The sequence below is a fragment of the Pseudonaja textilis genome, chromosome 1 (assembly GCF_049901715.1).
Source record: "Pseudonaja textilis isolate UNSWEBS1 chromosome 1, rPseTex1.2, whole genome shotgun sequence".
NCBI classification, from domain to species: domain Eukaryota; kingdom Metazoa; phylum Chordata; class Lepidosauria; order Squamata; family Elapidae; genus Pseudonaja; species Pseudonaja textilis.
The window spans coordinates 234,330,955-234,356,359 of NC_141990.1; the positions used below are offsets into that span (position 1 = coordinate 234,330,955).

The 25,405-nt window shown below is 43.2% G+C and overlaps 1 protein-coding gene across 2 annotated transcripts in view; it reads right to left on the reverse strand.

Annotated features, from left to right (window-relative positions):
- The window catches only part of DUSP8 (dual specificity phosphatase 8), a 119,275-nt gene that overhangs the window by 76,332 nt on the left and 17,538 nt on the right, over window positions 1-25,405 (reverse strand). Inside the window, exon 2 of one of the 2 annotated variants that reach the window (XM_087920995.1) lies at window positions 15,181-15,578. The exons of the other annotated variant lie outside the window; for it this stretch is intronic. Coding sequence (XP_087777121.1) covers window positions 15,181-15,411 — 231 coding nt within the window. The 5' untranslated portion in view covers window positions 15,412-15,578. The remainder of the gene's footprint in view (window positions 1-15,180; window positions 15,579-25,405) is intronic. 2 annotated transcript variants of the gene reach the window in all.

Sequence of the window (25,405 nt, forward strand, 5' to 3'; positions counted from 1 at the left end):
ATAAAAATATTCTGGTTTAGCATCTCCTTCATAAACCTGATTTTTCAATCTTGCCTGCTAAGCATCTGCCAAAGAGAGATATAACGTGATTCCTAGTAAAAGGAAATGAATCTCAGAAAGCAAGTATGAAAATTAGCAATAGAAATTAATATTAAGTTCTTTTATCATTTGAAACAAATAGGCACTGTAAACCCAGAAGGACACCCATTTTCTGTCAATTGTGCAGTGTTTTGAAGAACCCGCAGGGAGACTATTTAGAAATAAATATATTTGCTTGTATGCTTAATTCCCTACTCAACTGACTTCAGTATTAATTATTTAACTGCACAACATGACATACTCATTATCTTTAGAGACTTTTATGGGCTTTTTCTTGTTTCATCCTGTTTTATGTAGGGTAGAATTTTAAAATGTACAAAATCAATTAAATGATTAAAAAGCCACGCGGTGCCCAAAAGCAGCTGGAAGTTAAAATGAAAAGAATGGGGGAACAAAAAAAAAAAGATCCTAAGAAAAAGGGGATCATTAGGATTCCTTTTTGGCACAAGTAACCCCAACTGGGTCTCAGCATGTGGCTGAACAGATCAACTATACCTGGATTCAGAAGCTAAGCAGCTTTGGACCCGATGAATAGATAGGAGAGATACTGGGCATTAGGTTCATCTGGAAGTCACAAAAGAAAACACCAATGGCAAACCTGAAAGCCAGTTTATGTCGTGGGTGAAGGCATCTGGCCAGAAGCCAAGAGACTATGAGTTTGTTCCACAAAGACAAGTAAATTATACCATGGGCCAGTCATACTCTACCAACCCTATGAAGCAGGCAATAGCAAACCACTTTCAGAATCTTGTCAAGAAAACTTCAAGAAATTGTCCAGGCAGCTGCCATAAGTAAAAAAAAAAACTGACTTGAAGCACCAAGGACTCCTCCCCCTAAAAAAGTTACGCCAAGCTACCAAGAAAGTTACAGGGATGTGTGTACGAAGTGATCCAGAGTTGCATTTGATTTGAAGGAGAATCTACTTATATCTGACAGGCATAACTAGCAAGGTGTGATTACAGAATAACAGAGTTGGAAGGGACCTTGAAGGTCATCTAGCCGAAGCAGACCTACACCATTTCTGACAGATGACAGTCCAGTCTTTTCATGGAAGTTTCCAGTGATGAAGCTCCCACAACTTCTAAAGGCAAGCTGTTCCATTGGTTGATTGTTCTCGCTGTCAGAAAATTTCTCCCTGTGATATAGGTACATTATTTCCCGTAGAAGAGAATATACTTAGCTCAGAATTGAACTGTAGAATCCTTGATGCTATCTAAGCTTGGTTATTGCTTGCAGACAGTTCATTACCCAACTAGGCAACATCATCAATAATGAGATGGGCAACATGTTAAATAAATAAATAAAATAGATACTACGCAAATAAAATAATCAGTGCTGTTGAAATTACTAATTGCATAATGGTGATGTTAACCGCACCAAACTTGATTGCAGGAAATACGACTTCAGCAACAGAGTGGTCAATGTCTGGAATACTCTACCTGACTCTGTAGTTTCTTCCCAAACCCCAAAAACTTTAACTTAGATTGTCTACTATTGATCTCACCCCTTTCCTAAGAGGTCTGTAGGGGGCATGCATAAGTGCACCAACGTGCCTACCATCCCTGTCCTATCGTTTCTTTTATTTTTCTTATATGTACCCATTTCATGTATTCATAACTATGTATATACTTATACCTATTATCTTGTAAGCAATTGACAAATCAAATCAATCAATCAATCAATAATGTTACTTAGTTGGGCAATGAAACATCTGCAAGCCAACAACCAAACTCAGAGAGCAGCAAGGAATCCATTCATCATTTTGCCAGATTGACTGACTGTTTGCTTTGGAATCCAAAATCTGAGAACATCTGCCACAGAACATTTTTTTTCTTATATTTGTATGTGATGATTTGTAATGCCCTTTACCATGTACTGTCAACAGTACAGTAAGACTTTAGCACAAAAGTATTTTTAATTCAAATATAATCAATCACAAAAGTGTCTTCAGCAATTTGCCAGGTACAGCAGGTGTGTCCACAAGTGCTCTTTCAATTCAGATCTGGAGTGCTGCACAACTCTCCCATCTATTGATCTAAAGCCCAATGTTATAACCAGAATAGTTGAAAATCTGAGGAGGAGGGAGGGAGGGAACAAGCAAGCTAGCAAGCTCAGGATGACTCTGCAATGTCCATTTAGAAGTGGCTCCTTACCATTTCTTGACTCTCTGCCCTACCAAAAATTTATCTAGCTACTTTCTATTTGGAAAATATTAATAAAGCACTCTCGACCAAAAAGCTCTCTGAGAATTCAACATTGACATATATCCATGCTCACCCAAAGAGACCTCTAAAAATGCATTGTGTTCCTCTGTTCCCCAGTATTATCAGTGGCTAAAGAAAAACATTCAAGAATCATTCCTCGTGGCCTTGAACATAGCAGACAGAAGGCAAAGGATATTTTTTCCTCACACACAAAGATTCAGGCAAGGGTGATGTCACTGCTAGCCAAATTCAATAAACCATATGCATACATTTAAGGGGAGGGGAAGATGAAGACCCTACAGATGGTTCCAGCTGGGCCCAGCATTTGATTAATCGCTTGAATTACCCTCCTTTGCTACAAAATAATAAAAATTGGGGGAGGGAAAGGAAGAAGGAATGCTAACAAAAAACAATGCAGCTTCTGGGAAAAGATGGCTGCTGAACTTTAAAAAGTAGCTGGCTTCTTCAAAAAGAAAAGCCAGGTCTACCAAGTGGAACAAAAAATGGAACTCTATATGCTTTTTGCCAATTTAGACTTGGAGTGACACAGGCAAAGATTTAAATCCTAGGCACTCAAAAAAAGAAAAAGAAAAAAAGAAAAGCATGCCCCACAAAGGGTGATTTCTGATACAGAAACAAGGAAAAGAGGAAGCTTTTTCCTTCCACCTGGCTAACATGGTAGGAACCTGCTTAAATGCTGCAAATTGAACTGTGGTTGAAGGAAATGAGAACATGCAAGTACCAAGGAGTGATAATTAAGCCTCTCTAGTCTATTACAGGCTTACCCTGTCATATAATCCAACTGAACTGAATGAGATCTACTGCCAAATGTGTGATGTGCTTATTTGTGCTTCTACCTGAATATAGATCTATTTAAAAGAGCTAAAACCAACCTAATAAATGCTACATTTCACGTCCAAACCAGAAAAGGTGATTTGCAGTAGGCATGATCACACATGCCATACCTGAATATCCTTATAGAAGGTCTTGGGCTCACACAGGGAAGTATGTTTTGGAGGCAAGGAAGCACCCCAGATACATCTCTGCCTACTTCAAAGCAACTTGCAACACTTGTATCTCAAATGCAGATTTTTCCTGGGTTCATGAGTCTCTCATGCAGACATAGGAAAACAGGAATTGATATACTATATGCCTGCTCCAAAAGACTTTTCTTATTTTGAACTGAAAGTGGAAGTTATCCTACACCAAAAACCCATCAAGGAACATAGACACAGAATTGAGCATCATCCTGCCCCCAGGTTTCTAGCCACCAAATTAATTTGTACTAGCAAGGTTAGGGTTTTCACAAATAAACCTATTTCCCTCCCTCCACCAACACCTTTTTCATTTTTTAAATTTAATTTAACCCATTTAATTACATCCATTTAATTTAGAACAAGGGAAAAAGAAGTCTGCCTATCATTATTTTTTTAAATACATTAGTCAGAAGCCCAATGATTTAGATTCTGCCCCTTCATGTTATAAGAAAATGCAAGATATATTTGATTTGACTGACTATAGGGGCTGTCTTTCTAGATCCCTTTGAATGACCATGCAGCTTCAACCTCTGTGGGTTCCCTTGTCAGACCACATGGCTGGCCCTCTATTACAGTTTTCTGGGAAATATCCCCCTTCCCTTGTTCCTAACTCTGAATTGCAATCTAAAAGAAGAGCATAGAAATTAAAATGCATTTCTAGAATTGTGCAATTCATTTCAAGGCTCTGGAAATCCATGAAGCTAACCCTAACAGACTGATCCTGTTTGCTTTGGTACTACTTTGCTAGAAATGTCTTAGGTGCACTGGACCTGTGCCATCTAGAAAAGGGGCGTTGGTTCTTACCTGATATGCTTCTTTTCGTAGAGCTGTTGAGAGTGTCCAGGTTGGGAGGAGCTCCAGTCTCGGCTCTCACAAGCTGAGCTTGAGATTGAGGCACGCCTCTCACCATCACGTGGTCCTCCGGGCGCGCCCCAGTTTTGCGAAGACGAGAAGGAAGGTCCTGTTCCCATCTTACTCAGGAAAAAAATATTAGTTTGCTCGGTCGAACAGCAGGGTTTCCCACCAGACGGCCTACGGGTGGGGCTGGACACTCTCAACAGCTCTACGAAAAGAAGCGTATCAGGTAAGAACCAACGCCCCTTTTCCATAGAGCTGTCTCGAGTGTCCAGGTTGGGACATACCAAAGCTTGGCTAGTCCTGCGGGCGGGCTCCCGTCTGGAATGGGACCTCTCCTGGAACCCTGATGACCCGCTGGAGGGCACGCCCAACAGGAGAACCCTCGGAGGTTGGAATGCCTCAACGAGAGGGCCTGATGAAGGAGACGGGGCTGTCTAAAGGTAGCCCTGCCGGGATGCCACGGATGCTTACTGAGACCGTGGGGCAAGGAGACTAGGTAGAGCGGCCAAAACCTTGTTAGGGACCTGGTACGAGGAGCCCGGGCAGAGGCGAGGATGGAAGTTCCCCTGAGAAGACCTAGCCAGAGTGAGGGGAGGCGCCCTCAATAACCGGAGGGTCACCGTTGCGAGGGTGGCGATGGGACGCCCTAGGGTGTTATGGGATAGACCCTGTTGGGAGCCCCCCTGAGAGAACTCCAGGTCAGAGTGATGGAGGGGAGACGTAAGGAGTTCCCAAACTGTGACCTGTGCTAGTGGGGACCAAGTTTGGTTCCGCCCAGAGCGAGGCGGTCGGCCCTGCTCAAGAGCCAACTGACCGAGGACCGCCCCAGAGGGAACTAAGGGTAGTAGTGAGGACCAGGGCAAGGGGTCCGTGTATCTGGATTATGAGGCTGTGGGCCGGGGGCCCAGAGAAGGAACCCCAGCTAACATGGGGTGGGGATAAATGTGTTGCCGGCCAGATGCCCTGGGGCAAGGTGAGGAGGACAAGGGTGCTCCAGACTCTGAGCCTGCGTCCGGGAGCCGTATGGTCTACCGGGAGTCTTGGTATGGAGAGGTAAGGCAGATATGAGGATTAGGCTTCCCCAGCAGTTTGGGCAAGGCTGAAGAGAAAGTTTTGCAGGAGTTAAGTGTCAGAGTGGAGCCAGACTAGGCGAGAAGCCTGAAGAGGATTGGCTTTCTCGCTCTCCTTCTCCTCGTTTTTATACTTGTTTCTTTCTTTCTTTCTTTCTTTTTTTTTTTTGGGGGGGGGGCAGCCACCTGGGGGCGACTGCATTATCGGGAACGACGGAACGAACCTCTCCCGGATCCCCAGGAGGGCTTCCTGGACGAGGTGCCTCCGGACCTGTCTGGTTCCGATCGGTCGGGAGGCCTGTAGGGAGATGACTGGTAGTACCTGGGGAAGGAGGAAGAGCGGGAAGAACCTTGGCGAGAAGAGGGAGAGGAACCTCTGAAATCAGACCTCCTAGCAAGAGAAGGGAGATATTTGCGCTTGTTGCGGGTCTCGGCCAGGAATGGGTCGAGAACCGGTCCAAATAGCTTCCCCTCAGAGATGGGGGCTGATGCTAGCTTAGCCTTGTTTTTTTTACGTCTGCCTGCCAGTGGCGGAGCCAGAGAAGGCGACGGGCAGTGACCTGGGACGAGATGGCCCTGGTGGAGAATTTTGCAGCCTGGAAGGTGGCGTCTGCAGAGAACTCGGCTGCGGCCAGGATCTTGGCAATATCCTGGTGTGCTCTGAGATTAGCTGCGGGGACGTGCTGCTTGAGCTGCTGGAGCCACTTGATGGAGGTTCTGGTGAAAAAAGACGCAGCCGTGGAGGCCCTGACCGCCCAGGCATCAGAGAGATGAGCGCGGCGCAGGGCCAGTTCAGCTCGTTTGTCCTCGGGCTGGAGAGCTTCGAGGGACTCGCTGGGAGTTGAGCGGGAGGCCAGACCTACTAGGGCTCGTCCACAGCGGGGGGATCGAGCAAGGTAGAGAACTGCGGTTCAAGATTGAAAAACCGCTTGTCCTGGGCGTTGGGAGGGGGAGGAGGCCCCGAGGAGGCTAGCTGCCTTGAGACCATGTCAGAGAATATGGGTGGGACAGGAATCACTTCGGTTTCCACCACAGGCTGGGAGAAAATGGAGTTGGGAGGAACCCCCAATGCCGCTGGGTTGGGTGGGGGGAGGGTTCAGGCCCGAGGTATTCCTGGCCTTGAACAGGAAGGACCTAAATAGATGTGGTTTAAACAGCCCCAGAAACGCGGGCTCGCCTGGAGAGAGGCCCTCGTCCTCCGACATGTCCCCTTCTGGGGGGCCTGCTCCCGAGAGGAGTTCACTGTCTCACGACAGACCCCAATTCGAGATCCTCCTCGTCCCCAAAGAGGGTAGGGTCCCCGAGTTCCTGGGCCTCCATCTCCTCCATCTCCAAGGGCAGGGTCAAGTCCCCGTGGAGAGCTACCTGACCATGCGAAGTTGCTGATCCTCGAGCCTCGGGGCCTCAGGCCTAGGGGCCAGACCGGTCAGCTGCTGAAACTGTTGTGCTATCCCGTGCCGGATGGCCAGCTCCATCGCTCGTTTGAGATTTTCGGGATTTCCACCGTGGGGGTGGGTGAGGCTCCTCCGGGCGCAGACCTGCAGCAGCGGGGGGAAGGTGGCCTCAGGGGCCTGTCCAGGCTGCGATGAAGAGGCAGAAGCAGGGGAGGAGGGAGGATGGGTGGAGGTAGAGGGAGTGGGATTGGAAGGGTCCAGAGGCACAGAGCTTGACTCCTTAGAGCGTCTGTCAATCTCCTTTTCAAGGGCCCTGTGTCGCCTAAGGGCATCCCTTTGAGAGGCTTTGGATGTTTCCTGTGCTTGTTTGCGCAGGTGGTGAGACTTAGCCTTGGCCTTCAGGGAAGTGCCACGAGATGCATTGTCGTCTGCCATCTGGAGAGGAGAAAGGAGGAAAAGTTCTTGATTAACGTGAGGTGATTAACAAGGCTGGACACAGCCTAAGCAGGGGCCGGAAACCCAGTACTGCTTTCGCACCCCCTAGGTCAAGGGCAACAGAGGTGCTTTGCACGTTGTTGAGAAGTAGGGCCTAGCCCGGAAGCCAATTGCCAAAGATGGACGCCAAAAAACCGCCCCTGCCGGGCGGACCGGGGAAGGGGATGGCGGAGCTGCTACCTCCTTGCTGGGGAGAGACTGTGTAGCCAGTAGACTCCTATATCTAGAGGAGTACCAAGGCAGGATTGCAAGGTACCAGCAGGGATTTGGACATTCCAAGGATCTGCCCAGGAATCAAACACAATGCGGCCTGCAGGTAGGCCTCGAGCAGTGGCAGGCGTCCCTGGGGCTATCAACCAAAAATTTTAAAGTAAAGTGCCATCACGGGTCCTCGGACAGTTGCACGTTTGGATGCGGCCTACGTAGAGGCCGGGGATCCTAGCGCACGTTTCGCACCCCCCTTTTGATCAAAAAAGTTTTTTTTGTATTTAAAATAGGAGGCTGTTGCACAGCAGGGCCTAGCCCAGAAGCCAATTAGCCAAAAGTTGAACGCCAGGCAGCTACCCCTGCCGGACGGACCAGGGAAGGGGGATGGCAGAGCTGCTAACTCGCCTGCTGGGGGAAGGGCTACAGAGCCAACTAACCCTGGTTAGCCTGATAGAAACTAAGCACAAACAGGCAAGGATATAGGCAGTCTGGAGTCTGCCTATAAAACATTAAGAAAAACCCTGTTATAGGCCTGTGAAAAATGGCGCCCGGCCATGCGGCCACACACAAGATGGCGGCGACTCCTGCCACTCCCAAGATGGCTGACGCCACAGGGAGCCCAAAATGGAGGGCGCAATGAAGAGGCAATCCCCAGCGGCGGCTATCACCCAGGAGAAGTTAAAAAGGCCCGGAGGCCACAAAGAAGTACCTGGGAGAGGCAGGGAAGCATCTCCCTGGGTTAGAGGGCGTTCGTGGGGGGGAAACGGTCAAAGAACAAAACCAGGCAGGAAAGAAACGATGCAGCTTCGCACGGAGCGAAAAGGCAGCAATCGGAGGGGGGGGGGGGCAGCGCTCGAAGCGCTGGATTCTCCCTTAAAAGGATAGTGAAACAATTCCCCTTAGAAGAAAAAGGCTCCCTAGGGAGCTCAAACCTCAGTTTCCTGCGCTGTCTGAGAGTCCAAGTTGATCAAAAAAAAAGAAAACAAGGTGCTAGAACGACCAGGAGCAAAAGGAAAACCAGCCTGACTGCCACGAGGCTGAGCAAAAAACTGGGGCGCGCCCGGAGGACCACGTGATGGTGAGAGGCGTGCCTCAATCTCAAGCTCAGCCTGTGAGAGCCGAGACTGGAGCTCCTCCCAACCTGGACACTCGAGACAGCTCTATGGAAAACAGTACGTAGGGTAGGATAATAAGACTGGAAAAATGTTTTAAAAGATATGAACACAAGCTAGTGGGGAGTTCTAAAAAGGCGGATGGGGAGAATAGCCACATAAATCAAACGACAGGTCTGCATTCATCATCTCATAGAAAATTCTGAATTGACATTAGCAGTTTTAGCAGGGTGGCCATACTAATCATATAACACAATCCTGACAGGTATCTCCCTCCAGGTAGCTGGGTATAGCTGTACCTCAGTTGGAAGAATTCCACTCAGGATAAGCTAAGGAGCTGCCACCTGTTGTGAGAAGGTATCCCTCCCCTTTTCTGACAGTATTCTGGAATCTGGGTAAAACAAAAGGGGAAATCCCCTTCACCAGGATTACGTTTTTAAACAAGTTTTGCTCCAGTAGTTCCCCCCTTTTATCCCCAAAACAAGGCCCAAACAGCGCATAGTGCTTAGGTAAGCCGCATACCAAAATAACAGTAAATGAAGGATTTAAAAAATAGTAAAAGGGACAAAGTACATATGTCAGGAATAAGAGAGCTTATGAGGCCTCTATATGCAAATTCGAGCAATCATTAACCACTACAACTCAAATAAAAAACCTCAGAATGTGAACAAGGGTAAATAAACACTGCCGGTGTTTTTGACCCTTAGCAAGTTTAAGATGTGTGGACTTCAGTTCCCAGAATTCCTCAGCCAGCTATCCAATTAAGCACAGAAGCAATTGAAAAGAAATAAAACGTTCCTGACGCTTCTGCCTGTACTTCCCCTGTCAGCTTTACCTACAGATTCCAGTCTTTCTCCTTGTGAAAGATCTAAGTCCCAGGCTCAAATAGGAAATCTATTGCTATAGTCCTTGCTACAGGTAGTCTTCGATTTATGACCTCAATCGGAATCAGAATTTCCATTGCTAAGCAAGGTAATTATTAAGTGAGTGATGGCCAATTTTACGACCTTATTACCAAGGACGTTTAATGAATTACTGCAATTGTTAGGTGAATCAGGTGGCCATTAAGCAAATCCGGGTTCCGCTATTAACTTTGTTTATCAGAAGCCAGTTAGAAAGGTAGCAATTGATGATTACATGCAAGGGTGGGATTCAAAATTTTTAACAACCGGTTCTGTGGGTGTCGCTTAGGTAGTGGGCATGGCTTGGTGGGCATGTGACTGGATAGACATGGCTTGGTGGTCATGTTATTGGCTGGGTGTGGCCAACTCAATATCACTCACATCGAGGTAGGCATCTCCTCGCCTGGCCTCTCATGACTGTGGGGATGCTGCAACAGTCGTAAGTGTGAAAAATGGTCATAGGTCACTTTTTTCAGTGTCACTGTAACTTTAAATGGTCACTCTACACAAGCAAAGTACCAGCAAGGGAGGGAAAAAAACTCCAGAGATGTTCCAGAGACAGGAAGTCTAGTCCTGCCAAGAATGTAATAAGGGTTAACGGAGAGACACTTTCTGTAAGCAACACCAGAATGTTTCCTTCCTGCCTTCCTTATAGGATTAGGCCAGTAATTTCTTCTAACAACTGGTTCTCCAAACTGCTTAGAATGTTAACAACCAGTTCTAGCGAATAGGTGCAAACTAGTAGAATCCAACCCCTGATTACATGGCCCTGGGATGCTGCAACCATCTTAAATACATGCCAGTTGCCGAGCCCCCAAATTTTGATCAAGTGACTGGGGATGCTATGACTGTGGTAATTGCAAAGACTGGTCATAAGACTTCACTGGTGTTGTAACTTTGAACAGTTGCTAAATGAATGGTTGTAAGTTGAGAACTACCTGTATTGACTAGGGGGAAAATAACCTTCAAATTCAAAATCCCATCTGTGAGAGTTTGCAGCAGAAATTCAACTCCACAAAACACAAAACAGACCGATTCAGCAGGATTCATAAACTTCTTTATATACAGAGTAACATGAAGTAAAGTTTACAATACCATTAGTACTTTCTTCCAACCTAACAGAAGCAAAACAAAAACAGCAGCTCAGGAGCTCAGAACAGATTACTTTAGTTCAGCAGGCAAGCAAGTTAGTTTCACTTTAGAGCTGAGCATGCGGAGCTAAGCCACGCCCAGACTCTCAGCCCCCAATTCAGTTTCCATTGGCTGACTTTGTTAACTATGTCTCTGCCAGTTCATGAATATTCTGACACCATCTTGAACCCTATCCCTGACTTTTTCACTGGAAGAGTGTAGTGGCTTTATACTGTTTTGGAATATCTACAGTACCTCCATCCTGCCTGCAGACTCTCAAATACATTACAGTAGCCACTCTGAGGGATCTCTGGTGTTCTATGAGCTTGGTTGTGTTCTTGTAGACCTTTCATTAACCAAATTAAGCAACATTTTCCATGATAGTGATGTTAGCACCAAGACTGGTGATGTCACCTAGTTTGACTAATGAAACACCTGCAAGAAAATAATCAAGCTTAGAGAGCACCAAGGTCCTCCTCATTTCAACCCTGAGCTACAAATATCCTCTTTTATTATCCTCTCCAATTTCAGAAAATTAGCACTCAGCACTTTCTCAGTTAAAAGAACATATAACTGACATCCATGGACATCCAAGGCTGCTCCTAGTAGGTAAAAGGATTGCCCATGTTCTTTCTCTTTCAGCACACAATTTGCTCTGCCTGCAGTAATTTTCACTGACATAAATCCCACTTCAAAGGATTATACTTCTATGAACCCAAAATTCTTGAGAACAGAATATATGCATCTGGCCAGGAGTTCAGAGAGAACAAAATTAGCTAGAAGTAGAACTGCAATGGAAATTCCACATAGCGTTTTACATAGTTTTATCTTAACCCCTTTGAGATAATTTTTCTATTCTTCCCATTATTTTCCCATTTATAGCTAAACAAGGCTATTGGTTTCCAGAGAAGGGGAATGTGGAAGAAAACTAATATTATCAATAAAAGCAAAGGATATATATCTTTCATAGTGCAATGCCTGAGGTAACCATTCCTAATTTTTAAATGTATGTTTTCAATTCTGAATAAGTGACTAAAGTTAACAGTAAATTTGTTATGAGAGATATTACAGAGAGAGATCCACTACTGGTTCTTCTTTCACCCCATCCTATCAGCAAAGATTCAACACAATTTCATTTTGTGGGGCAGATTACGTAAAACAAATACATAGCATTAGTACTGCTGTAAATTATTGAAAGGGATGCTGAATAGCTCCCATAAAATTTCTTCTATCCTTCCCTTCCTGTTTTAATCAATTGTTTGTCCATACAGGAACTGATTCATAGCCTGGGTCAGCTAAGTAGCTTCTGTTGAAAGACTGTCAACAGTTTTTTGACTATGCAAGTAGAATTTACTGGATTTTTGCCATGTTCTTACTTGTTATCACCTCCAAATAGTTGGTGATACAAGATTTTTATGTTAACACTTATGGGTGCTTTCCTAACCTGGCTTATTCCTCAGAACATTTAAAACCTATAAGCTACTTTCTACCAACATAAGCACAATAATTAATTTTTAATTTTTCAGTTCTATAATTTTTTAATTATATTCCTGTTTGAAAAAATTATCAGTCCTATTGTAATGGCTTACTTTATTCTCTTGGTTAACATGATAATTTTTATAATATACATTTTGTATTAATTATGTTTTGGGATGAGGCTCATTCCCCTAACACAAACCCGCTTCCCATCCATTCTTATTGTTTTTTTTTCATGTAGAACAGAGGTCCCCAAACTTGGCAACTTTAAGACTTGTGGACTTCAACTCCCAGAATTCTAGAAGTTGAAGTCCACAAGTCTTAAAGTTGCCAAGTTTGGAGACCTCTGATGTAGAGGGAGGATTTTTTCATAACACAAAAGAAAACTCACTTTGAATTGGCTTCGTTTGTTCTCAGTAATCACATCACACAAATCAAAATAGCCATAAAGAGACAATACATGATTTTCATATAATACCTATGTGACAAGTCTCAGGAATAAAAGAAATAATAGTTAAATCAGAAGGGAAGAAATAAAACACTGGCTCTAAACAAGGATAGAAAAGTTTAAGTTCATGAAATTGGTAAGTTCGTAAAAACAAAACTCCAGATTCTCAACAGATCTCCTTCCCAAAGGAAACAGTACATTTTACCCAGCACCCATGCTATACTCGCATTAGATGATGTTTGGCTCTCTTCTGTCCATGTTTTGGTTTAAGATGGTACTACACATTAGAAATAGAATAACAGAGTTGGAAGGGATCTTGGAGGTCTTCTAGTCCAACCTCCTGATTGGGCAGGAAACCCTACACCTCTTCAGACAAATGGTTATCCAATCTCTTCTTAAAGACTTCCAGTGTTGGAGCATTTACAACTTCTGGAGGCAAGTTGTTCCACTGATTAATTGTTCTAACTGTTAGGAAATTTCTCCTTAGTTCTAGGTTGCTTCTCTCCTTGATTAGTTTCTACCCGTTACTTCTTGTCCTGCCCTCAGGTGCTTTGGACAATAGCTTGACTCCCTCTTCTTTGTGGCAGCCCCTCAGATGTTGGAACACTGCTATCATGTCACTCCTAGTCCTTCTTTTCATTAAACTAGACTTACCCAGTTCTAGCAACCGGCCTTTATATGTTTTAGCCTCCAGTCCTCTAATCATCTTTGTTGCTCTTTTCTACACTCTTTACATGAAGTTCTTTGGTGTTCTTATTCTTTATAACCAAATAACAAAAATGTGGATATCACAGTATTCTACATATTGCTAAACTGAAACCCCAACTAGCATTATCAATAAAGAGGAAATGTAAGAGTTGCAGTTAGAGCCATAGATCCCCCCCTCTGCTTTCTACCATGTTTCTCCAACAATACGGCCTCCCCCAATAGGAAGTCCCAGCATGTTTTATCGCATTAAAATCAAATTCAGCCCCTCCCCCAAATTAAGGCCTATATTAAACATGCGAAATGGGGGGGAATGGCGGGGTGGGGGGGCTTGCCATTAGGAAGTACTTTTGTTGCATACCCGGATATGGTGCTGCCTGTGTTGACTTTGGCCTTGGTGGGGCACTTCGTATCAGGAGACCTTCCTCCACCATTGCTTTCCGTTCTCCCCATGCTGCCGTGGCATTTAGAGCAATGCCACGGCGTTTGGCGCAGCCACACGCAGCCAGCCAGGGCTCCTCCCTGCAACCGGAGCCTGGCAGAGACACTCGGCTTCAGGCGCTCCTGTCGCCGCCTTCCCTTCGCCTTCAAAGGCAAAGCCAATTCTTTTCAAAATGACACCCTACTATCGGTACAACAAAGCCTCCTCTGCCCAACCCCACATGTGGAGGCGAATTTCCCGGGGCCGCAGCACAGAATCGGCCCACCCCAGGAGAAGCGCTCAGCCACCATCCCTGCCTAGCGCCGGGCAGAGCACAAAGACCTTTGCCTGGGGCGCCCAGCGCAGCTGACAGGTGGGCCCTCCTGCCCGGAGGTGGAGCTCTTGCCAAGGCAATGAGTGCCTCCCCACCAGGCCCTCCACTCATCCTGCCAGGGCCACTCCAGGGCCACTCCAGGGCCGTGCGGGCTGGGCAGAGCCAGGAAAGCAAGCCGCAGGTGAGCACCACCTGCAGAGCAAAAGAGCCGGGCCGACCCAAGCTTGGCTTCCTTCCCAAGTCCCTCCAGCCCGAACCCAAAGGGGCCACCAGGAGAGGCCGCCCGAGGCAGTGATAGCGCCCACCCATCCATGGATGGGGAGGCAAGGCGATGGCCTGTGCCACGTCCTCCTCTGAGCTAAGTCCCGCGGAGTCAGCGCCTCTGCCCAATGCCCGTGCTGCTGCAGCATTTGGAGCTGCCAGCACATTTGGAGATGCATGGGGATGGGGACAGGCTGGGTGAGGGGTGGAAAGGACGGGCGGCTTTGGGCTCTCTCCGCTGGACCCGCTGGCCAGGGAAGCAGCACTGCTGTCACCTGCGCTGCAGCCGCGGGAGATTCGCCTCCCCACGTGGGGTTGGGCTGTCCTCTTGGGCAGGGGAGGCTTTGTCGTACCGGTAGTAGGGCATCATTTTTAAAAGAATTGGCTTTGCCTTCGAAGGCGAAGGGAAGGCAGTGACAGGAGCACCTGAAGCCGAGTGTCTCTGCCGGACTCCGGTTGCAGGGAGGAGCCCTGGCTGGCCATGAGTGGCTGTGCCAAATGCTGTGGCATTGCTCTAAATGCCACGGCAGCATGGGAGAAGGGAAAGCAATGGTGGTGGAAGGTGTCCCGATACAAAGTGCCCCACCAACACCAAGGTTAACATCCAAGCCATTGCCGCCCGCCCACCCGAGGATGCAAGGTAGGGGGAATTAAGTCACCCCCGAAAAGACAGCCTAGCCATTTTTGGGGGGGTCAAAAAAAAAAAAAGGCCCGGCCTTATTTTGTGAGAAACACGGTATCATGCAACCAATCTACCTATAATCAGGAATGAAAGAATGATGGAAGAAAGGCTTATCTCTGCCCACCTCCCCCATAGAATTAGATAAAAATAGAAGATTGCATGAAAGAGCTATAAAATAATTTCTGTAGTCCTATACAGGACTTGCATTTGAAATTCTGACTTTTTTAAAAATAAAAAACCTACATATAATGGGGCATGTTCTTTAAAATTCGGACTTATGACAGGAACATTGAGTCACTCTATGATTTGAATTTGATGGATAACTAAGGACCAAGGTTAAATACCTTTATACTGGAGGCTGGCTGGATGAGCTCTGTGATGGACACCTTGTCTTGCTGAAGCCTTCTTTTGACCAACTTGGAACAGCAGATGTTGACAGAGTTGAGAACATGCCAGGAGTTGTACTCCACAAAGGAGCGGCTGTCAATGACCAACATTCCTTCGGTCCCACTCTTCAAAAGGCTGGCAAGTTTCTTGGGATCCATCACTTTGTGTGGAAGTTTGTCACCGGCCATGGTAGACTGATCCCTTCCGCAGCAAGTGGGAGAAGAAAAGGAACACCCAGGGAAGAGAAGCCAGCTCAGATATCCCAGAAGTGGAGGGGGAAGGGGAAAGGCAACTTGAGAACAATCAACTTTTGCCACGCTGCTAAAGCCCCGTATGACAAGTCATCGTGCCAAACCTGTTAGGAAGTGCAGAGAGAAAGAGAAAAAGAGGAGGAAAAAGTAGTCAGATATTGCAAGTATGCCATGTTGGTTCTACTGTATTCTGCTCTAGCTCAGATCTGGGAAAAACTATAGTCTTTAGATCAGAGATCTCCATACTTGTGGGCTTCAATTCCCAGATGTCCACAAGTCTTAACGTTGCCAAGTTTGGAGACCCTTGGTCTAAAGAAAACTCTATCTAATGCTACCATTTCAACCAGGTATCTCCAGAAGCATTCAACTTATCTCCCATGCAGCAGGCACCAAATTGGATAAATGAATCAGCTAGAGGAAAAGGAAAAAGATATCCTAAAATTATAGCTTATGTATGATGTTTCAAATTTGATTTTGATTTAGTCCTAGATTCTTCATCTGTACTTCACATAATTTACTGATTACTGTCTTACTGTTCCCTAATAACACTATTCTTTACAAGACTCTGTTTTTGATGTTTTGAAGAGTCTAAGCTTCTGCAAAATACAGAAGTATTACTTTTAATAAAGTAATTTGCCTACTCCATCAAATAGCCTTCAGAATCACATATTCCAGATTTAATTCACCTGAGGCAAAACTCAGCCTTGCATGTGTATGCCTTAGAGCAGGGTGTCAAACTTGTGGCCTGGATGCCTCACATGCTGGCCACGCCCAGCCCCAGTTTAGTGAAAGGAAAAAAGTTGTGATACGTAACTAGACAACATTGTGTCATCACAAGTTTGACACCCCTCCCTTAGAGTATGTTGTAGCATTTATCACTTTAAAACTTTTCATGACCCACACCATTATGAGAGAGAGGTCCCGAATATTGACTCGAAAACTACAAACCTAGCATATGAAACTCCTTTTCTACATTGCAAAAATCATACCACAGAGCATGCATAATTTAATTTTGCATATTAAGAAATGCATATGTATTCCTGTTTGATCACAGGCTTGTTAAAGCATCAGAGAAGGATTAAGAAGAGCCAATTAAAGTATCCATGCAGACATGAAACTCATTGGGTCATTAAGCCAACCAGTTTTGCTTGAATCTAACTCACAGGTTTATTGTTATGGGAATAAAATGAGGGCAGTTTCCAAGTAAACCAACTTGAACTATTAGAGGCAAGAGGGTGTATATAACCATAATGCAATAATAATTTTTTAAAGTAAAACACCATCTACTGCATCTGGAGGACCAAACTTCATCTAGGTCCTAGGATATGTTTCAGATTGCATCCATACAATATTTATAGCACAGTATTTATACTTATAGTATTTATTTAAAATATTCGTATAGCTGCTGACCTTAAAACAGAACTCTGGGCAGCTGGTAAAAAAAATAGAAAGCCAAGTTTAATAACAGCTTTTCATTTTGGGGAAATAGTGGTTTCAACACAGCCCAGAGTTGGAAACCACCATATTAAAAATTCTCACTTACTTGTAAAAATGGATATAAAAACTAGCCTCATAACTTAAACCTGTCAAACTACACCTCTTGAAAAAACTATCTGGAATAGATTAATTTGCCTATTGTTAATAAAACCATTATAAAACATAAATGATTTGCAGTACATTTATCTTACTTATTTACATTTGCCTTTCTTATTATCAGAAAACCTTACATTGATCGGGCTAGAAACCAGACACATCAAATTCAATGGTACTTAAAAGGTACATACAGTTGCGTTTAGTAAATCTCAATGCATTTCAATAGGCCATATTTCCAAGTAGATTTGAGGGATCCTCTGAGCTTGATTGTTTTCTTACAGGTGTTTCATTACCCCAAACTAGGTAAGATCATCAGTGCTGATAACAACCAAGATCAGAGAGCACCATGGATCCCTCATTTCAATCCTCAGCTACAAATATTCTTCTTTATTGGTACCAAGTAGGTTTGAAAAGGAGTATGCTACCATATATTCAGTTTACCTACCAATACTAAACTGGAAAACTTGTGCACACACCTTGAATTGTGTTAGATGGGGGGCACGAAAAGTATAACCACATTTTCTGTCAGGCCCATTGCTAAGAGTCCGGTTTATTATGGTCACCTGAAACATTTGGAGGAAGAAGGGTGTCCTTCTGAGAGAAATCACAGTAGCCTATTTTTAAAATAAAAAAGGAGTGAGGTGAAGGAACCCTGATAACAATACCAAAAAGTCTTCTTTTCAATACATTATTTGCCCATTCCTTTCTCTCTCCACTGTGGATTTTAATTTTTATTATTTGTATCTTTGGTAAAAGATGAACTGCTCCTTTGGCGTTGGCTGGAATAACCCTTTCTCTCTTTTGTATTTTGGGGCAGGCTTTTCAAGCTGAAACAGCTCCTAATTAAGAGAAATCTGAAGGGGAAGATGGAGGCTCCTGTGCTTGTTATAAAGTATACTTCATTATGTGCTTTCAGCCACCCGGAGGATTCCCTGCTGTACCTATTCCTACAGAAATGAAAATAATCAGAAAGGATGCAAATTAATTGGCTTCTTATCTGCTTTCCACCCTCCTTGCCTTCTTCAATCTTTTTATCCGTGGAGAGGGAGAAGAGAGGAAGAACGAGGAAAGGACCAGCTGAACATTTCTCCAAATTCCACTTTGGAGAAATATTAATTGAAACAGATGGACCAAGGCATTTCCCTAAAGAGAGCTAGATTACACAGGCAAAGGCAAGAGAAGGAACAGTAGAAAGAAACTTGAGGATTGGTCAAATAGCAAAGAACCAGCCAATGAATCAGAATCCCATCTTTATTTCCACTTTCAAGTTCCCGAAGAATGGTCAAGATCCAGGGATTTCAAAAGGCAGCTCAAGGAGATTTTTGAAAATATTAATACTTTTAGAAATTTCTCCCTCTCTCTCATCTGTCTGTCTGTCTGTCTCCATCTTGTCCTTTCTCTGGACAATAATACAAAATACCTAAGTAACAAATAGGAAATACATAATGCAGAAGAGAAAATTAACATTAATTGATTAAAAATGTTGTTCAAAGGAAGAAAGTATGCATTTAATATAAGCCTGTTTGTGCAGGATGAATTTCCAGCCTTTGCCCTCCCTTTTGTTTTCAACAGTGAAAATGGTTTGTTTAGGACAGGGGTGTCCAACCTTGGCAACTTTAAGACTTGTGGACTTCAACTCCCAGAATTCCTCAGCCAGCTTTGCTGAGTTGAAGTCCACAAGTCTTAAAGTTGCCAAGGTTGGACACCCCTGGTTTAGGATGACTTAGCTAACTAAAATGTTCTACGTTTCTTCGTGCACTTGCCTTGGTAATGTCAACCAGCATCCCAGACAGGCTCAAATATTCACAAACTGCTTTCCAGAAATAGAATCAACAACTTTATGAGGATGTGATGCCCTAGATCAGTGTTTCTCAACATCAGTAACTTTAAGAGGTGTGAACTTCAATTCCCAGAATTCCCCAGCCAACATGCTTTAAGTTGTCAACATTAAGAAACACTGTGTTAGATGACACATACTGTATAGGCAATCTTCCTTTAGTGGGAGATAGACATTTTGGGTGTTTTTAAAACAAAGGCAGAACTTTGAAGGAATGGAGCAAATCTTGGTGAGTAGTCTCTGATTGCTATTGATATCAACAATGAGACGTAGTCATCCTTCAGAATTAGCAGAACCAGGCTGCTAGGGAAGAATGTTATCATCAACCAATGTTATCACCATCCCCTTACTTATGTTTTAGGCCAAGGGTCTTCAAATTTGGCAAGTTTAAGACTTGTGAACTTCAACGCCCAGAATTCCTGAGCTAACATGACTGGAGGAGGAATTCTGGGCGTTGAAGTCCACAAGTCTTAAAGCTATCAAGTCTGTTTTAGACAATTCCATCTCAAGCCTATAATCTCCATTCTACCACAATTTTGATTGTATTCATCTCCTATGAGAGTAGTCTTTCTCCCTGGATGGGCTGAAACTTGAAATCCTATTCCTTGAAATGACACCATTACATCACAGAATTTCTTTCTTTCCCATGCTTATCTTTCCATCTTAGTAAGGTATCACTACTGTAGAAGCTTTCTCTTTCTCTCTCTCATTAGGCTCACCAGGTGGATGCTAGATGAGGCACCCCCTGAAAGATAAAACACTATTTGTGAGCCATGGTGATGCAGTGGTTACAGTGAAGCACTGCAGGCTACTTCTGCTGACTGCTGGCTGCCTGCAATTTGGCAGTTCAAATCCCACCAGGCAAAAGGTTGACTCAGCCTTCCATCCTTCCAAGGTGGGTAAAATGAGGAGCCAAACTGTTGGGGGCAATAGGCTGAGTCTGTAAACCGTTTAGAGAGGGCTGTAAATGCACTGTAAAGCGGTATATAAATCTAAATGCTATTGTTATTTCTGAAGGCAGGACATAATCAGGATGCAGAGACCCAAAGAGTTTCTGGGATTCATCTTCTATCCTATGGGTTCATTCAGACATGCTCCTAACATTTGTTCGTATTACTTTTGATGAACTCTTGCTTAACCTTCTTTTTAAATAACCAGTTTATTAAACTTATCAAATATAATAAAATACTAATGAAAACCCTTGCCTAATCTTTAAATGATTCCAGAATTTTTATACAGTTAAAATCTTAACTTCATTGGGAGTCATCTGTTAAATCTGAAGGTTGACTTCCTATTTCTAAAACTCAAATTAGGACCCTTATGAAGATAGAATGGAATGCCATTCTCTTAGGACAGCGGTGTCCAAACTTTTTGCAACAAGGGCCAGATTTGGTGAGGTGAAAATGTGTGGGGGCTGACCATTCAGCCTGACATTCACAGGAACGGCTGTTCAGTGAAGGGAAAAAAAGCCAGCTGGCGGGGATGAGTGGCAGGCTGCTCAAAATTTGAAAACAGGCCGCAATTAGCCCCTGAGCTGGATATGCCTGCCATAGGTACACCATCACGGTTATATACTCATATTAAGCTTAATTTAATTAAGTCTTCAGGAAAAAAAAGATTTATTAAACACCTGGTGAAGCCAACATAAAGCTCTTGTAATCAGCAATCTGCCTTTCTGTCATGTGGTCATAAAAAAGGCAAATCTAAATATTCCAGGGTTGAAAGTCTTACCTTTTTGAACTCCTTGAAACTACATGACAAGCTACTGAAGGCTACTCCTTCAGGTATTTTTCTTTAAAAAAATAATTCTTAGATAAATAAACAACATGTTTTCAAGAGAAGAGTCCGAGACTTTTCCAATCCTTTCTTGCTCAGATTGCCAACTCAAGAAATGACACCTTCTTGGGAACCAGCAGAAAGAGAGCTTGACCTAAGCTGCACACAACAGATTTCAGATTACAATTTAGACTTGTTTAGTAACCTGGAGGAATGTATTATTTCTCAATCTCTGCAAAATGGAAGTAGTACTGTTCTCTCAGACATAATTACTTTCAAAGTAAATGTGCTAAGAAGACCTCATTTGTTCCAACTTTCAAAAAAAAAGAAAGATTCTGAAAGTCCACATCAGATATCAGAGAGAGACATAATTATGTAAATTTCACAGCATGGCTAGTCTCAGATAAGCTTTACCAAATTATATCACAAGAATTACGAAGTAAATGTGTACACTATCAACAAGGAGGCACCACAGACTTCCATGCCAACCTAGTGATAATCCTAAATAGTTCTGAAGTAACAAAAAAAAAAAATCAGGCACAGTGTACACATGAAATAAAACTAAGGATTGAGATATATGTCTTACCGTCCCAGGACAGTAAGAGCACACCAACACTTAAAAGAGGGAGAAGGTTAATATGGGACCTAAATCAGGGTTTTGGGGACCTTTTTATCAGTTTATCAAAGCCGCCATAATCCTCTTGAGTGCTTCTTAAGAACATTTCCATAATCCTTTAATCCCACACTTCTCTTTTGAATGGTAATAATGATCAGACAGACATAGGGAAGCCTGAATACAAGTCATAAATCTGGAGATTCTATGGCACAACTTTAGGACAAGGTGGGCATCTTATTAAAATAGGTGTGAATTGGGAAGCCATATGAATTGATTAATAAACAAACTACCTATTTTAAGAACAGCATTTGATTCCCATGGTGACCAGGATTGAGGAAGTCACAACAGAGATAGCCATGCCAAGAAAGCACTAAACTCTGAACGTAAAATGCTGAAGAGTAAAGATAGGCAATAAAACCGAGGGAAGAAAACAGTATCTTACTGTTAAGATTACATTACCCATTTCCAATAACAGTACAAGGGACTGAGATTTCAGATAGTTGAAAGTTCTAGCCTAAACTCTTTACTTCCCAGGCCAAGAATTCATCTTCTCTCTTCCACCTTCAACACAAACACTACTCAGAATTACTGAGTACTGATTACTGATTACTTTTAATGTACTAGCATCTGCTACAATTTCTCCTAAAAGGAGAAAATACTGCACGCAGGAAAGGTCAGGGAACAACATTTACCAACTCTTTCTCCAAGGAGTACCTTTGAAAGATTAACGCTACATCTCCATCTTAGATACAACAGAGCAAACACAGACTCATAACAAGTTGGATTATTGCTTACAGGTTAAAAAACTCACACATTCCACTTCAAAAATGAGAACTTGCAATTACCGAAAGATCAGCCATAGATCTCTATTTCTTCTAATAACATTTGATATGACCAATTCAACAGTGTATCATTGTACACCAATTTTTCACATTCCTAGAAAAAGGTGATTACATGAAGGTAGTAAAAATGAAAAAAAAAATGAGGATAGCCAAGGCTCACTGTAACAGTATTGCCAAAAAGGCTTTAAGAGTTGTAAATTTCATTTTATGAAGCTTCTCCTCTGGTAATACTGATTTGCAAACAAGGGCATTCAAAACCTTTGCTAGACCAATGCTTGAATTCAGCTCTGCTGTCTGGAATCCACACTTTATATCAGACATAAATGCAATTGAGCGAGCCCAGAAGTATTTTACCAGAAGAGTACTACATTCCTCTTTTCGCAACAGAATACCCTACAGCACCAGACTTGAGATTCTAGGCTTAAGACAACCTTGAACTACGCTGACTAAGATTGGACTTAAGCATAGTACATAAAATCATATGTTACAGCGTCTTACCAGATAATGAATATTTCAGCTATAACAACAACACAAGAACACACAACAGATGTAAACTAAATGTAAACCACTCCAAACTCAATTGCAGGAAGTACGATTTTAGCAACAGAGTGGTCAATGTCTGGAACTCACTACCTGATTCTGTTGTCACCTGTTCAAACCCCCACTCCTTTACCCTCAAACTAACCTCTATTGACTTCACCCCATTCCTAAGAGGTCTGTAAGGGACGTGCATAAGCGCATAATCGTGCCTACCATCCCTGTCCTATTGTCCCCAATTATTAGTTCCTATTTCTTGTATTTAAACTTATGTTTATTCTTGTTTCTGTTGTATTGTAAGCTTTTGACAAACAAACAAACAAACAAATAAATAAATAAATAGTGGCATACTGCAACAATCATAAATACATGCCAGTTGCCAAGCTTCTGGATTTTGATCATGTTACCATAGGGATACTGCCACTGCCCAAAGTGTGAAAAACAGTCAGAAGTCACTTTTTCAGTGCTGCTGTAACTCTGAACAAGCACTCAGTCAAGGACTACCTGTATTTCATCCCACAGAAGAATCTATTTCAATGAACAGATTATCTGACGGCAAACATAGACTTGATAGTTTCATATCTTAACACAATACTGACATGAGCACTTTAGTCTTTCTAGGTCAAACTCTCTTAAAACACTTGAAAAAAAAAGCATCAGTCAAGTGTTTCCTTCTTTTTAAAAATGAAAAGTCAGAGTAGGATAAATAAGATAGGACAGCTACAAAGCATGTTATAGGGCTATTTTCTGCTCAGGACAAGAAGCTGGAATAGTTATGGGAAACTAATGGTCCTCCAGATATTCTTGAGCAGAAACTCCATACAACGTGAATAATGATGAGGGATGCTGAGAGGTTCTAACCAGTTCTGGAGAACCAGTAGTGGAAATTTTGAGTTGTTTGGAAAACCGGCAAATACCACCTCCAAATGGCCCCGCCCCCATCTATTCTCTGCCTCCCGAGTCCCAACTGATCAGCTGGGTCTTTTGTTGCCCTGCACAGGAGAACTGAGCTGGAAAGCAGGTTAGTGGGGTGGGGAGGGAATGGGATTTTGCGGTAACCTTTTCCCAGGAGTGGGGAAGGAATGGGGATTTTACAGTATCCTTCCTCTGCCATGGCCACCAAGCCATGGCTACCAAGCCACGACTACAGAACTGGTAGTAAAAATTTCTTAAGCCCACCACCGATTTGGTTCCTACTTCCTACGACAAATTACACAAAGTAAAAGTGTCTTTGGTGCTGTCTGAGTTTGGTTGTTTTCTTGCAGATGTTTCATTACCTAAACTAGGTAACATGCCAATGATTAGCGCTGATGATGTTACCTAGTTTGGGTAATGAAACATCTGCAAGAAAATAACCAAGCTCAGAGAGCACCAAGGACCCTGCATTTCAACCCCAAGCTACAAATATTCAATTCTATTGGTAAAGTGAAATATATTTCTGCATGTCAAACTTCAGAATAAAGTAGCTATAGGAATGCCAGAGTGTAATCCTTGATTCAGGCTTCAAGAATGGCAGTTTGTTATATGCAGGATGGATTACTCCCCCGCCCCCCCAAAAAGTATCTGTTGGTTTAGAATCCGAAATGGTAGCAGGGTGGCTTAAACTAAACAGCTATCTATTCTTATTAAGATGCAAATTGGGCATTGCAGAGGAAATCCCCCAACCATCCCTGCTTCTTTCAAGAGCTTAACAACTTGCTTTCTTACCACCCACTCAGTGCCTTATGAAAAATCCCCTCAAATCACAGCGCTACTACAAAATTATTCATATTTTTGCAGCGCTGCCAATCAAAAGCCTTAAGTCTTATTAAAGAATTAGCACCTTGCGTTTCCACAGCAACTTCAGAAATGCCAGGCAACTGCTCTACCTCAGAGGCCAGGCAAAAGTTAATCAGGTTTTGCAGTGCAGATAGCCTGGCTCTCAGGTTTCTCAGTCACTGAAACAAACCTCTTGCAGCTGGAACATCTGGTGATATGATCCAAAATGTAAATTACCGCCCCAGTTAGAGGTAGCGTATTTTAAGCTGAGGTGATACACAGGGCGAATTTAATATATCTGTAAACGGGGATTTGTATCTACTGTATCAGGGGGATTTCCATTTGGCTTGTTCTCTTTCTGACTGGTCCCTACAATATCTTTGGTGGGTTGTAAAATGAAACCAATGTTCTAAACAAGCACCACTAAAGAAAGCACACTGCATACCATCTGCATATTTATAATGCTTATTACCATACTTGACAGGGAAACTTGGTATACTGAAGGATGAAATGCAAGCCATCACTCTTTGCTGTGATGAAGTAGTAGGCTTCTAAATGGAAGAGAATAGCATGATGATCACTCTTCCTTGAGCCAATGAAGCCCTTTAAAACAGAAGTCAAACCCAAAATCTATAGCCTATGAAAAATTTAATTTCTCTTGACTAAGGATATGTTTTGCAAAAGTCAATCAGCATTGACATTTTCAATTATATGAATTATGGGCATGAAAAATACTAGATGATACAACTATTGTACTTAATTCCAGGTATACATTTGCTTACATTATGGAATATACTCTAACTGCATTTATTCATGTGTCATACAATTTTGTGCGCCTTGTCTCTTTTTTTTCACTTTAGGATGATCAAGTAAGAGTCACATTTGTGAGGAGGGTGGCTATATAAATTTGATAAATAATCAATCCTTGCTTTCATATTATACCCTAATTTCTGCTCTTCTCTTTCGGTATAC